The sequence below is a fragment of the Convolutriloba macropyga genome, chromosome 8 (assembly GCF_964194025.1).
Source record: "Convolutriloba macropyga chromosome 8, txConMacr16.3, whole genome shotgun sequence".
Classification (NCBI taxonomy): Eukaryota; Metazoa; Xenacoelomorpha; order Acoela; family Convolutidae; genus Convolutriloba; species Convolutriloba macropyga.
In genome coordinates, this window is record NC_134475.1 from 26,369,453 (window position 1) to 26,384,372 (window position 14,920).

Genomic DNA, 14,920 nt, shown 5'->3' on the forward strand with positions numbered 1-14,920 from the left:
ACCAATAAGCATTAGAGATGGTAACTAAGACTTATAGGAACGACGTTCAAATAGCGGGCATCTAAAATTGGGCTTTATGGGTTTATCCCGTTTCTACTTCTGACTTCAATTTTTTATACTGGCTCTGTTCATATTGAAATGCTTTGCTGAGCAACTGATGTTCAAAATTCGCTTTTAGCAGAATGAGAGAAGAGAGAAACTAGCCTAGAGAAGTCAAAAAGATATCACGCAAAATGTTGAAAAAGCGGCAAAATGAGGTAAAGCTAAACATTTTTTTGTTCGACGAAGTAAAAAAACATAGCAGACAAGTCCTGATGTACAATTCAAAGAATTTTCTATGACTAAACAGAAAACTAGACCTAGGATTATGAATGGATTGGAAAAACAATTTAGAAAAAAATCCAATCCAAAAAAATTGAAATAAAGAGTAAAAATCAAAGTGAAATTGCCGCATGTGAACAAAAAACCACTAGAGAGAAAGCGAATTTTTGTTCAAACACCGTTTTATCACTCTACTTTAAAATTAGAGCAAAAATATACACGCCGCAAAACCACTCACCTTTTCGCTCCACTTCCTGTTTCGTCGTGACCAAACTCACTACTCCAATTTGACTTCAAAAATCATGAAAATGTGAACAGATCTTAAAAAAAGACAGCGCCCCAATACAAATCAAATTCTTTGAATTAGAAAAAACTTAGGAGCGCTATAATAGCCGCCTGAAAAGATGAGGGCGGTTATTAATTATATAGTACCAATAAATTCAAGTGTAACAACTCTAGCTTGTAAAAAAAAAAACAAATGAAAGTTGCAAAGTAGCGAAGAGGATATTGAAAAATGGGTAATACGTTTTTATTAAAAATGTTGAAAATTTTTACCTTTACTTTGTATTTCAAATTGCATGATCAACTCCTGATGTTATGTTTTTACTGAATGACGTTTACAACATCAGATTATCAATAACAACCAATGCTAAAAATGCCAAAAAAGTGGTAGTTGCAAAGTAACACAACCGAATCTTAACCAAAAAGCCAGTTAATTATTGAAATAAATTAGGACAATAACCAATATTACACTTGAAAACCTTCAAGAGCAGCACTTAGCCAAATTAAACTGATACTACTCGGATGCAAGTTTTACTGAAGCCATATCATCCTGTTCTCGGACTTCACAAGAAATACTAAAAAACTACTAAAAACTAAAAGGTAGACTGTAAAATTGAAAAAGACTACAAAAAAGCACAGAAGCATGATAACGCTCAGCTCTGGATATCTTTCTTGAATCTGTTACCTTAAGTTTCAATTCAATCAATTGCACATATTTTGTTTCTCAACTTAAACATTTAAGGAAGAATATTATTTCCAGTTTTAGAACATTTCATTATCATCATGACTTGTACGTTGCAACTTTTGGGAGAAGGAATCAACTTAAAGGCGCTAAATCAACGGTAATGAAAGAAGTTAATGATTATCATTAATAAAGCATCTGAAACAGCAAAATGACAAACAACTATCAACATCCCCTAAAGGTCTAGTATATATGCGAAAACTTATAATTACATCTTAATAATGAAGTAAAAACCACTAAATTTTAAAAAATTTGCACGCGATTAAATATACAACGCCTAGAGAAAATCCCGTCACACCAAGTTTTCTGGTCCTCTCTCTTAGAACCAAGCATGACCAAAAAATACTCTCTCCTCACTTCTACTCAGCAAGTGGATCTGAAGACTTGTTTTCAGACGCGGTGTTGACTTTTACTGACACTCGACCGATTGAAAACTTAAGATGACTACCAGCAAAGCTCGCTGCTTCGAGACGAAAAAATAGCCACGATACGGCCAATAATAACGTTAATATAGCCTTAATGCTACTAAATACATCCGACTAATGTTTCAATTACAACCGATTTTAAAAACCGACGATTACCATAACTTCTCATAGACTTATTAAAACCAGGATTAACGCAAGCTACGCTCAGCTTTGCAATAATAGTAACTAGAACACTAACGTTTCAATTACTAAGAAAGTGGAAATTGATCCAAGTGAGCAACAAAAGGGAGACTTGATTTCTCAACCAACGGGCAAGCGGTTCGTGTCGTCAGTAGCAAGCTGTAATAAAAACAATAATAAAGCAGGATGTAGGATGAATCCAGGGAAAAGTTTCCCTTATAATTTAATACGGAAGATACTACCATAGCCATATTCTTTCTCAGAAGAGTTCTTAATGTGTCGTCGTCACATTTGCAATATAGTGAATGCCCGCACCGAAATATCAACTGAAGAGATTGTCCAGTTAAACCGCTCTAGTCAGGTAATCACTTTCTTGCTTTCGCAGCCTCCGTGTAGAAAACACTGGAATATTTTCTGTTCGAGTGGTCTTCTTGTGATTATCGATGCTTACGTACTGTTTCCATTCGAAGTTATACCGTCCATTAATAATATCGACAAACACCAATACTACATGTAACTCATGATACAATACTAGCAGTAGAAGGTCCAGTCGGATCAAACATTCTTTGTAACCAAGCTGCTCTGTGCGTAGAATCCAACTTAATGCCTTTTTTCTGAATTGCTTTGTTGTCCCTGGGGTCGGCCTTGTTAGCTTTCCATTAGATTGCACCATACGAAAGGATTAAAACTACATAGCTCCTGTACAGGTTTTCTTCCACATCCACAATGTTAGCTCTGAAATATTGCGTTTATCATCATGAATGCTTTGAGGGCTTTCTCGCATCTTCTATCCGATAAAGCTGTCCAAGTCAAATCCGCGGCCACCATTACACCTGTCTTTTTCGACACCTGGCTGATCCAAGAACTCAAGATTTAAACGAGTATTTGTGCTCCCTTTAAAACTTAAAACGTTACATTTAGTAAATAGAGTTTAATAAGGTTATAAGAACATCAGTTTTGGCAGCATCATTTGCAGAGCAATAGTTTTTGTTCACACAACTTTAGTCGTCTGCATAATCGTAACATTTACTCATAGCGGTCTTAGGCAAATCGTTGATAGAGAAATTAAAGAGCAAAGGGCCTAAGACACTGCCTTGGGCATCCCATTTGATACAATCAGTTCGCTGGAGATTGCATCTCCGTTTTTTTCAAAAATTTTTTTTGCTTCTCTTCTCTGAGACGGATAGCTCTTGAGTAGCTTCAATGCCCCTGCAGCTACGCCAAAGCTCCTTAGTTTTTTGAGGAGTTTCACGCCACACTCTTTGTCAAATGTCTTCTCAAATTCAAGGTAGAATGTTGCAAGTTTGTGCATATCAAGTTTCTCATATATTTCACTGAGGTACAAAATCATTCGTGTCCTCGTTGGCTTGCTCTTTGTATAACCGTGTTGTTCTGGGGTTATCTGTTGCAACGGCAGTATACAATTTTCGAATATTGAGACTTTTGATATACAATTGAGAAGCGTTACCAAGCGATAGTTGGCTACTGATTGCTTGTTTCGATCTTTAAATAACGGTACAATGATTCCAGCTTTGAAAACCAGCTTCGGTGATTTATCCAATCATTGAGTGTTTTTAAAAGGTAAGTTCCTCAAATCATCTGGGCCTTTAGCCTTAATAACATTCAGTGTTTCAAGTTTAGTTCGGATTTCAAGTTCCGAGAAATACATTTCTGATATTTGTAAGGAACTAATCTCGTCTACACTCCACATATAGTCGCTTTTAGTTCCGCTTTTTCTTCATCTGCTGTTGCCTTTTTATCGACAAGATTGTGTTCCCTTCTTGATGCCATTCAAATTCTGTATTTCGGAAGACTTTCCTTCTTTGAAAATCAACATTTCAAAAACCACTTGGTCACAATGAAGGTGTCCATTGACTTCGCGATTGAGACTTTCAAGTTTCTCCACTTTGTAGCTGTTGGATTTTCTGGACAATTTTCTGAAGTGTTTCGCCGTTTAATCAGGTTTGAGAATGGAAACCTCGAAGGTTTCACTTCGTTCACTTGCTTAGGCTGCCTGTAGCTTAACAGAGGGGGAGGTAGGGGCAATAAAAACAGGGCTGTATCAAGGGAGGGGTCGAGCATGTGGGTTAGGGGTGGAGTGGGGATCTTAGCCGACAAAAAACCGCATCTCATGCTAATTTGAATCATCTCAGCAGCGTATGTGATTTTTACACTTTTTTTTAAATCTCAAACATGTAAATTCGAATAACCCCAAGGTTAAAGTTACATGTTGTAATATTATAAATCAAACATACTACATCTTTCCCTTGAATAACTTAACATAATAATAATAATAAAAAAACTAAGGTTCAGTTTCTAGTTCTCGTGAATTATTTTATAAAAATAAACTTTTAAAGCCTTCAATTTTTTTGTCCATTGGAACCCGTTCGTGTCTTTTTTGCATCTCTTCCTTTAATTCTTTTTTAAATTTTTTCTTTGATTTTTCCTTTCTTAGAGCTCTTGGAAGTTTATTCCATTTCCGAACAAAGTTTCTTATAATTGAATTTCGACTCCATTTTGATTTACATTTTGTTGTGATAAAAAAATCATATGTACAATTATTAACTTAATTTCAACGTCTCCGATTACTCTGAAATTTTTTTGGTCTTGTATGTTTGTCTGTTGGACAATATCGAAAAGTTTATTTAATGAAGTTTTTGCTATTTGAAGTTCTGCGGGAAGTATTTTATTTTCAAAAAGTAGTTTATGAACACTGTCATATTTTGTTCGAAAAAAGCAAATTTTTAAGCCCCATCAAATTTGTTTGTTTATTCTGTCAATTGAGTAGGACGACAAACTTTAAAAAAATATTGCACTAAATTCTAAATGCGATAAAAACAAGTGATTTTTTTAGTGTATTTTTTAGCCTTTGCTTCTAAACACTGTTCATTTTTTTCATGACATAAAATTGCTGTGTCATCTGCAAATTGTAAAACATTCGAACTTTTCCCTATTTCCTCACCGAAGTCATTCACATAAAGTATGAATACTAGTGGTCCTAGTACAGTACCTTGTGGAACACCATGATTTATAAATGTCCAGTCGGATTCAACTAATCCGCTTCTAACACACTGTTTCCAGTTAATTAGAAAAGAATTCAATAACACTCTTGCGTTTTCTCCAAAACCATATTTTTCAATTTTTTGAATAAAAATGTCCAAGGATATTGAGTTATAAGCTTTCGCTAAATCCAAAAAGATTGTTAAGACTATATCGTTTTCTTCAACATAATTTTTTTTCTCTGTCAGTGTAATTATTGTATTAAGACACGACCTTTGTTTTTGGAAACCAAATTGATTTTTGTTAACTATTTTATTCATATATAAATGTTCCGACATTTGCTCCAAGAGAAGTCTTTCAAAAATTTTTGCTAACGTTGGAGTGACCGAAATTGGTCGATAGTTTTCAGGGTTATGCCTGTCTCCTTTTTTTATAGATGGGAGTGACATAGACTTCTTTTAAAATTTCAGGGAATGTGTTTGCATTTATACACTCATTAATAGCAAACTGTAAATGGGTTCCAATGGACAACTTACAATCTTTCAATGCCCAAGATGGCATATACCCTGGTCCAGCTGATTTTTGTGTTGGTAGTTTGTCAATAACTTTGTATAGTTCTCTTCTGGTTACCGGCCTGAAATTGAATTCATTTCCCTTAAAATTAAAAGAAGGCAACTTAGGAGCAATTATTTCGCCCTTGTAAAGTCCAAGACGGGCAAAACAATTATTCAAACAGTTAGCAATGCTTTTTTCATCTGATATTATGTTATGCCCCTCTTTCAGCTTTGCAATTTTTTCTGTCTGTTTATTTGAGTTAATTTTGTTCTTGATAAATTTCCATTGTTCTTTTGAAGTTGGGAGATTCTCGAAAAATTGTTTTGTATAATCGTCAGATGCTTTACGAAATTTTCTATTAACATTGTTTCTAAGTACTTTGTAACTGTTAAAGAGCTCTTGATTAGGATTTTTTTCCATTCATTGAATACACGATGTTTTTCATCAATGAGACTACGCAGTTCTTTTGATAGCCATTTCTTGTTCTCATTTTTTGTTTTCCTTCTATATTCTTCAAAGGTGCGTGACTATTTAATGCATTTTGAAAATTTCAATAAATTTATGAAAAATTTCGATTGCTCCAATGATTTTGTACATTAGTGACCAGTCTTGCAAAGCGATATCACGGCTAAACTTACTTCTTGTGTATCTCTTTTTATCCCGCATTAAATATTCTGTATTTTGCTGCTTCCATTCTAATTTCAATGATGATTGATATACAATAGTGAAATGATCATTTTCAAGTATTGACTCAATATCTGTTTCAAAGATTTGATTTTTAGAAATAAAGCAGTGGTCGATTAAAGAAAATTTTTCTCCATTTGTCCATGTTGCTTTTTTTGTGTTTACATACTGAAGCCCGTTATCTGCAATGAAGTTGTTTAGTAATTGTCTCCCAGTTTCTTTAAGTATATTTATGTTGTAATCTCCAAACAGGACTAGATTGTCAGTGCTAGAGTAAACATTTGCAATTTCTGATGTCATTTCATCAAGGAAGATTTTTGAAAGGTTTACGTTTGAACAATACGCCACATTTATGAGCAGTTTTTCTTTCAGAGGCTCAGTTACTTCTATCCAAAGTGATTCAAAAAAACTCCGGTTGATGGTGTTCAAGTCATTTCTTATTTTGATTGAAAACTTCTTGGGTATCCATATGCCTACACCTCCCCCTCTTTCCAGTTCAGTCGATGATGATCTCGGCTGGTGAATAAATTGATGACTACTGTTCAAAAAAGAATCTGGAATAGTATTGTTCTCTTTAATCCATGTTTCGGTAACTGCTAGGAAAGACAACTGGTCGAGAGTTCTCAAAAAATTTGATAACTTTTCGTATTTATTATTTAGGCTTCTGCAATTCATGTACCAGAACTTGAGATTATCGTCTGTTCTGTTCTTTTCTTTGTAGTACTGGTCTAATGTTTTCAATTTTTCTATTTGAGCTGGACCAGGGTTTGTTTCAATATCACCACTTTTTTGCAGAATAATTGATATGACGGATAATAAATACGTAATATTGATGAAACCGAACCCTAGTGAAAACAAATTATTAAAATAAATCTGACAAAAATTAAATTTTGGGTTTTTAGTATAATTTGAGTGACTTTTGAAAAAGGCTACTTCTCTCCCTTCACAAACCAAGCCTATTATTAAAATCACAAACAAAACTGATGTTTTCTTCAAAAGAAACATTCAACGTTTCTATTAAAGAACTAAGATTTAAGTCACCCAAAAGTATCAGATCTCATTCGGACTATTGAAGTTATTCCATCCCCTTTTGAATGCCAAAAAATTTCCACTTTGCTGTTTAGGACGCATTTGTCTCAATGATATATCGTTTGATGAACAGTTGTAGCCAATGTTTTTCATATGTTTCCGCAAAGTTTTAACTATTTTTTGAATTCCATATATGTTTGGGTGTACACCATCTTGTCTGATATCGTTTGCCTCAAGACCATAATTGAGGACGTATACATTTGACCACTGGAATTCGCCTCTAATTTGGTCAGCAATGCTGTTGATTTCTTGGTTATAAGCATCAATTTCTTTGTTGTTCGAGTCCCGTCCGTATAGTCCATTTTTAAATTGTGGAATTTGGCATATAGCAACCTTATGGGGCTTCAATTTAGTTAAACACTTACTGACTAAGTCACCCACTTGCTCAGCTGCCCTTTTTCCATCAGTACCTTGGTCAATTGCATTGTCCCAAATGAAAAACAAGGCTTTCAGGTTTTGTTCCAGCCGAATAAGAATCCATAATGTTATTAACATCACTTATTGTTGCCGAAGTGTATGAGTGTATTGCAGTTTCATTACTTATATCACCCTGTTTAACAAATTTATACGTGCTGTCTGATATGACAAGATGTTTAGTAAATCGTGGTACAAATTTCGGAAAAAACTGTCTGTTGTTGGCATAAACTTGTTTAGTTTCTTTGTCTTTGTTGCCATCAATAATTTTTGTCAACATTTTCTCATTTTGTCCTCTCAAAAAAGCAATTTCTGACATTGCTTGGTCATATAGGGATTTGCTGTTGTCTAGAGCTGTTTGGAGTTCTCTATTTGCTTGCCTGTTTTTTTCTAAGTGTTTTTTTAGTTCTGTTATTTCATCCTGTTGCAAGTAACTAGTATCGAGTGATGATCTTTTATTCTCTCTTAGTTTTAAAATTTCTTGAATGAGTTTATCTTTGTTCCATTTCGCTATAACAGCCGCTTCCATTTTGTCGCTGGATACACTGGGCTTGGTTATAATACACTATTGACTCATTCTGGAAAAAAAACTGAGAAAAAAACAACTCAAAACTTTGACCTAAAAAAGACCTGAAATTAAAACAATTGTTAATTTGGAAAATATTGGATTGGTCTCACCAGATGAAGAATACTAAAAGAAGTCCCAGATAAGAGTGCCGAATAGTCGATTCCAATTAAGAGAATGAATGTCTTCTGACTAGTGCAAAAAAACTAATAAGTTGTCTTCAGGAAGAAAAAATTCAAAGGTGTATGTATTTGTGGAATTTCTATGCAGCTGACTTCTGTCTTTATCAGCTGACTTCTGTCTAAACGAACTATATCAGCTCTAAGGGAGCTGCCCAGCACTAATGCCCTCTGGAAAATATAATTGCCACAAACTTTGTTTGAAAGCAATTACTAATCTCTGGAATTAACAGCCTTGACTGTTACAATGACTTCATCGTACCCTACCTTTTGGTCCATATTATCGTTGCTGCATGTATCTCGTTTTGATAACTTGTGGTCGTGATGCTGTTGAGAGTGACCATGCCGGTGGTGATGATGATGGCCATGTCCATGTCCACCGCCTCCGTGATCATGCGCGTGATGATCTAAAAAACATTTGAATCAAATATGGCCCAATAACAGCAAAATGCGACAAACATGCAACTTACGGCTAAAGATGAACATTCCAATTATATTGATGAAAAGACCAGCCAGCCCTACGTACAGGACCAAATCTGCATCTTCAACTGGCTCAGGCTCAATTATTCGTTTAATGGACTCAATGAAGATTGAAAAGCAGAGTGCGAGGAGAAACACGGAATTAACCAGGGCTCCTAGAACTTCTGCTCGAACCCATCCAAATGTATTTTTTGGAGATCTCTTGCTAGCCATACGTACCGCAAGCAATCCAATTATTAGAGATATTACGTCGCTCAGCATATGGAAAGAATCAGCAACGAGAGCCATGCTGTTTCCAATATATCCAACAATAAGTTCAACGAAAAAGAACAGTCCGGTAAGCACCAATTGGAATATTAGTTTAAATGATTTGCTGTGATGTACAGGTTTCCTGCTTCGTTTCCTTGACAGAAACTCAACGTCTCCCGGTGAGTCAAGCGAACTAGGGTTAAAGTTTTCTCGCCTCTTTCGACAACCCATGGTTATATCTACATACAGTTTATCCTACACTAACAGGTCACATCTGAAATAACGTTAACTTTTTTGTAAAACATGTTGTTGTTGTTGTGACTTTTCGGCATCAAGCCGAGGGGATTGCTCCCATAAAGTTTTGATAGAGTTTAATAAGGTTATAAGAACATCAGTTTTGGCAGCATCATTTGCAGAGCAATAGTTTTTGTTCACACAACTTTAGTCGTCTGCATAATCGTAACACTTACTCATAGCGGTCTTAGGCAAATCGTTGATAGAGAAATTAAAGAGCAAAGGGCCTAAGACACTGCCTTGGGCATCCCATTTGATACAATCAGTTCGCTGGAGATTGCATCTCCGTTTTATTAAAAAATTTTTTTTGCTTCTCTTCTCTGAGACGGATAGCTCTTGAGTAGCTTCAATGCCCCTGCAGCTACGCCAAAGCTCCTTAGTTTTTTGAGGAGTTTCACGCCACACTCTTTGTCAAATGTCTTCTCAAATTCAAGGTAGAATGTTGCAAGTTTGTGCATATCAAGTTTCTCATATATTTCACTGAGGTACAAAATCATTCGTGTCCTCGTTGACTTGCTCTTTGTATAACCGTGTTGTTCTGGGGTTATCTGTTGCAACGGCAGTATACAATTTTCGAATATTGAGACTTTTGATATACAATTGAGAAGCGTTACCAAGCGATAGTTGGCTACTGATTGCTTGTTTCGATCTTTAAATAACGGTACAATGATTCCAGCTTTGAAAACCAGCTTCGGTGATTTATCCAAACATTGAGTGTTTTTAAAAGGTAAGTTCCTCAAATCATCTGGGCCTTTAGCCTTAATAACATTCAGTGTTTCAAGTTTAGTTCGGATTTCAAGTTCCGAGAAATAAATTTCTGATATTTGTAAGGAACTAATCTCGTCTACACTCCACATATAGTCGCTTTTAGTTCCGCTTTTTCTTCATCTGCTGTTGCCTTTTTATCGACAAGATTGTGTTACCTTCTTGATGCCATTCAAATTCTGTATTTCGGAAGACTTTCCTTCTTTGAAAATCAACATTTCAAAAACCACTTGGTCACAATGAAGGTGTCCATTGACTTCGCGATTGAGACTTTCAAGTTTCTCCACTTTGTAGCTGTTGGATTTTCTGGACAATTTTCTGAAGTGTTTCGCCGTTTAATCAGGTTTGAGAATGGAAACCTCGAAGGTTTCACTTCGTTCACTTGCTTAGGCTGCCTGTAGCTTAACAGAGGGGGAGGTAGGGGCAATAAAAACAGGGCTGTATCAAGGGAGGGGTCAAGCATGTGGGTTAGGGGTGGAGTGGGGATCTTAGCCGACAAAAAAACCGCATCTCATGCTAATTTGAATCATCTCAGCAGCGTATGTGATTTTTACACTTTTTTTTAAATCTCAAACATGTAAATTCGAATAACCCCAAGGTTAAAGTTACATGTTGTAATATTATAAATCAAACATACTACATCTTTCCCTTGAATAACTAAACATAATAATAATAATAAAAAAACTAAGGTTCAGTTTCTAGTTCTCGTGAATTATTTTATAAAAATAAACTTTTAAGCCTTCAATTTTTTTGTCCATTGGAACCCGTTCGTGTCTTTTTTGCATCTCTTCCTTTAATTCTTTTTTAAATTTTTTCTTTGATTTTTCCTTTCTTAGAGCTCTTGGAAGTTTATTCCATTTCCGAACAAAGTTTCTTATAATTGAATTTCGACTCCATTTTGATTTACATTTTGTTGTGATAAAAAAATCATATGTACAATTATTAACTTAATTTCAACGTCTCCGATTACTCTGAAATTTTTTTGGTCTTGTATGTTTGTCTGTTGGACAATATCGAAAAGTTTATTTAATGAAGTTTTTGCTATTTGAAGTTCTGCGGGAAGTATTTTATTTTCAAAAAGTAGTTTATGAACACTGTCATATTTTGTTCGAAAAAAGCAAATTTTTAAGCCCCATCAAATTTGTTTGTTTATTCTGTCAATTGAGTAGGACGACAAACTTTAAAAAAATATTGCACTAAATTCTAAATGCGATAAAAACAAGTGATTTTTTTAGTGTATTTTTTAGCCTTTGCTTCTAAACACTGTTCATTTTTTTCATGACATAAAATTGCTGTGTCATCTGCAAATTGTAAAACATTCGAACTTTTCCCTATTTCCTCACCGAAGTCATTCACATAAAGTATGAATACTAGTGGTCCTAGTACAGTACCTTGTGGAACACCATGATTTATAAATGTCCAGTCGGATTCAACTAATCCGCTTCTAACACACTGTTTCCAGTTAATTAGAAAAGAATTCAATAACACTCTTGCGTTTTCTCCAAAACCATATTTTTCAATTTTTTGAATAAAAATGTCCAAGGATATTGAGTTATAAGCTTTCGCTAAATCCAAAAAGATTGTTAAGACTATATCGTTTTCTTCAACATAATTTTTTTTCTCTGTCAGTGCAATTATTGTATTAAGACACGACCTTTGTTTTTGGAAACCAAATTGATTTTTGTTAACTATTTTATTCATATATAAATGTTCCGACATTTGCTCCAAGAGAAGTCTTTCAAAAATTTTTGCTAACGTTGGAGTGACCGAAATTGGTCGATAGTTTTCAGGGTTATGCCTGTCTCCTTTTTTTATAGATGGGACTGACATAGACTTCTTTTAAAATTTCAGGGAATGTGTTTGCATTTATACACTCATTAATAGCAAACTGTAAATGGGTTCCAATGGACAACTTACAATCTTTCAATGCCCAAGATGGTATATACCCTGGTCCAGCTGATTTTTGTGTTGGTAGTTTGTCAATAACTTTGTATAGTTCTCTTCTGGTTACCGGCCTGAAATTGAATTCATTTCCCTTAAAATTAAAAGAAGGCAACTTAGGAGCAATTATTTCGCCCTTGTAAAGTCCAAGACGGGCAAAACAATTATTCAAACAGTTAGCAATGCTTTTTTCATCTGATATTATGTTATGCCCCTCTTTCAGCTTTGCAATTTTTTCTGTCTGTTTATTTGAGTTAATTTTGTTCTTGATAAATTTCCATTGTTCTTTTGAAGTTGGGAGATTCTCGAAAAATTGTTTTGTATAATCGTCAGATGCTTTACGAAATTTTCTATTAACATTGTTTCTAAGTACTTTGTAACTGTTAAAGAGCTCTTGATTAGGATTTTTTTCCATTCATTGAATACACGATGTTTTTCATCAATGAGACTACGCAGTTCTTTTGATAGCCATTTCTTGTTCTCATTTTTTGTTTTCCTTCTATATTCTTCAAAGGTGCGTGACTATTTAATGCATTTTGAAAATTTCAATAAATTTATGAAAAATTTCGATTGCTCCAATGATTTTGTACATTAGTGACCAGTCTTGCAAAGCGATATCACGGCTAAACTTACTTCTTGTGTATCTCTTTTTATCCCGCATTAAATATTCTGTATTTTGCTGCTTCCATTCTAATTTCAATGATGATTGATATACAATAGTGAAATGATCATTTTCAAGTATTGACTCAATATCTGTTTCAAAGATTTGATTTTTAGAAATAAAGCAGTGGTCGATTAAAGAAAATTTTTCTCCATTTGTCCATGTTGCTTTTTTTGTGTTTACATACTGAAGCCCTTTATCTGCAATGAAGTTGTTTAGTAATTGTCTCCCAGTTTCTTAAAGTATATTTATGTTGTAATCTCCAAACAGGACTAGATTGTCAGTGCTAGAGTAAACATTTGCAATTTCTGATGTCATTTCATCAAGGAAGATTTTTGAAAGGTTTACGTTTGAACAATACGCCACATTTATGAGCAGTTTTTCTTTCAGAGGCTCAGTTATTTCTATCCAAAGTGATTCAAAAAAACTCCGGTTGATGGTGTTCAAGTCATTTCTTATTTTGATTGAAAACTTCTTGGGTATCCATATGCCTACACCTCCCCCTCTTTCCAGTTCAGTCGATGATGATCTCGGCTGGTGAATAAATTGATGACTACTGTTCAAAAAAGAATCTGGAATAGTATTGTTCTCTTTAATCCATGTTTCGGTAACTGCTAGGAAAGACAACTGGTCGAGAGTTCTCAAAAAATTTGATAACTTTTCGTATTTATTATTTAGGCTTCTGCAATTCATGTACCAGAACTTGAGATTATCGTCTGTTCTGTTCTTTTCTTTGTAGTACTGGTCTAATGTTTTCAATTTTTCTATTTGAGCTGGACCAGGGTTTGTTTCAATATCACCACTTTTTTGCAGAATAATTGATATGACGGATAATAAATACGTAATATTGATGAAACCGAACCCTAGTGAAAACAAATTATTAAAATAAATCTGACAAAAATTAAATTTTGGGTTTTTAGTATAATTTGAGTGACTTTTGAAAAAGGCTACTTCTCTCCCTTCACAAACCAAGCCTATTATTAAAATCACAAACAAAACTGATGTTTTCTTCAAAAGAAACATTCAACGTTTCTATTAAAGAACTAAGATTTAAGTCACCCAAAAGTATCAGATCTCATTCGGACTATTGAAGTTATTCCATCCCCTTTTGAATGCCAAAAAATTTCCACTTTGCTGTTTAGGACGCATTTGTCTCAATGATATATCGTTTGATGAACAGTTGTAGCCAATGTTTTTCATATGTTTCCGCAAAGTTTTAACTATTTTTTGAATTCCATATATGTTTGGGTGTACACCATCTTGTCTGATATCGTTTGCCTCAAGACCATAATTGAGGACGTATACATTTGACCACTGGAATTCGCCTCTAATTTGGTCAGCAATGCTGTTGATTTCTTGGTTATAAGCATCAATTTCTTTGTTGTTCGAGTCCCGTCCGTATAGTCCATTTTTAAATTGTGGAATTTGGCATATAGCAACCTTATGGGGCTTCAATTTAGTTAAACACTTACTGACTAAGTCACCCACTTGCTCAGCTGCCCTTTTTCCATCAGTACCTTGGTCAATTGCATTGTCCCAAATGAAAAACAAGGCTTTCAGGTTTTGTTCCAGCCGAATAAGAATCCATAATGTTATTAACATCACTTATTGTTGCCGAAGTGTATGAGTGTATTGCAGTTTCATTACTTATATCACCCTGTTTAACAAATTTATACGTGCTGTCTGATATGACAAGATGTTTAGTAAATCGTGGTACAAATTTCGGAAAAAACTGTCTGTTGTTGGCATAAACTTGTTTAGTTTCTTTGTCTTTGTTGCCATCAATAATTTTTGTCAACATTTTCTCATTTTGTCCTCTCAAAAAAGCAATTTCTGACATTGCTTGGTCATATAGGGATTTGCTGTTGTCTAGAGCTGTTTGGAGTTCTCTATTTGCTTGCCTGTTTTTTTCTAAGTGTTTTTTTAGTTCTGTTATTTCATCCTGTTGCAAGTAACTAGTATCGAGTGATGATCTATTATTCTCTCTTAGTTTTAAAATTTCTTGAATGAGTTTATCTTTGTTCCATTTCGCTATAACAGCCGCTTCCATTTTGTCGCTGGATACACTGGGCTTGGTTATAATACACTATTGAC

At 34.5% G+C, this 14,920-nt stretch overlaps 1 protein-coding gene across 2 annotated transcripts in view; it reads right to left on the minus strand.

Annotated features, from left to right (window-relative positions):
- LOC142344637 (cation diffusion facilitator family protein 1-like) overlaps window positions 1–14,920 on the minus strand; it is a 41,888-nt gene that overhangs the window by 25,748 nt on the left and 1,220 nt on the right. The window contains exons 1-2 of one of the 2 annotated variants that reach the window (XM_075396450.1): window positions 8,907–9,456; window positions 8,704–8,843 (exon numbers count right to left, since the gene is read on the minus strand). The exons of the other annotated variant lie outside the window; for it this stretch is intronic. Of the exons in view, the coding sequence (XP_075252565.1) occupies window positions 8,704–8,843; window positions 8,907–9,396 (630 nt within the window). The 5' untranslated portion in view covers window positions 9,397–9,456. Of the gene's footprint in view, window positions 1–8,703; window positions 8,844–8,906; window positions 9,457–14,920 lie in introns of those variants that run through there. 2 annotated transcript variants of the gene reach the window in all.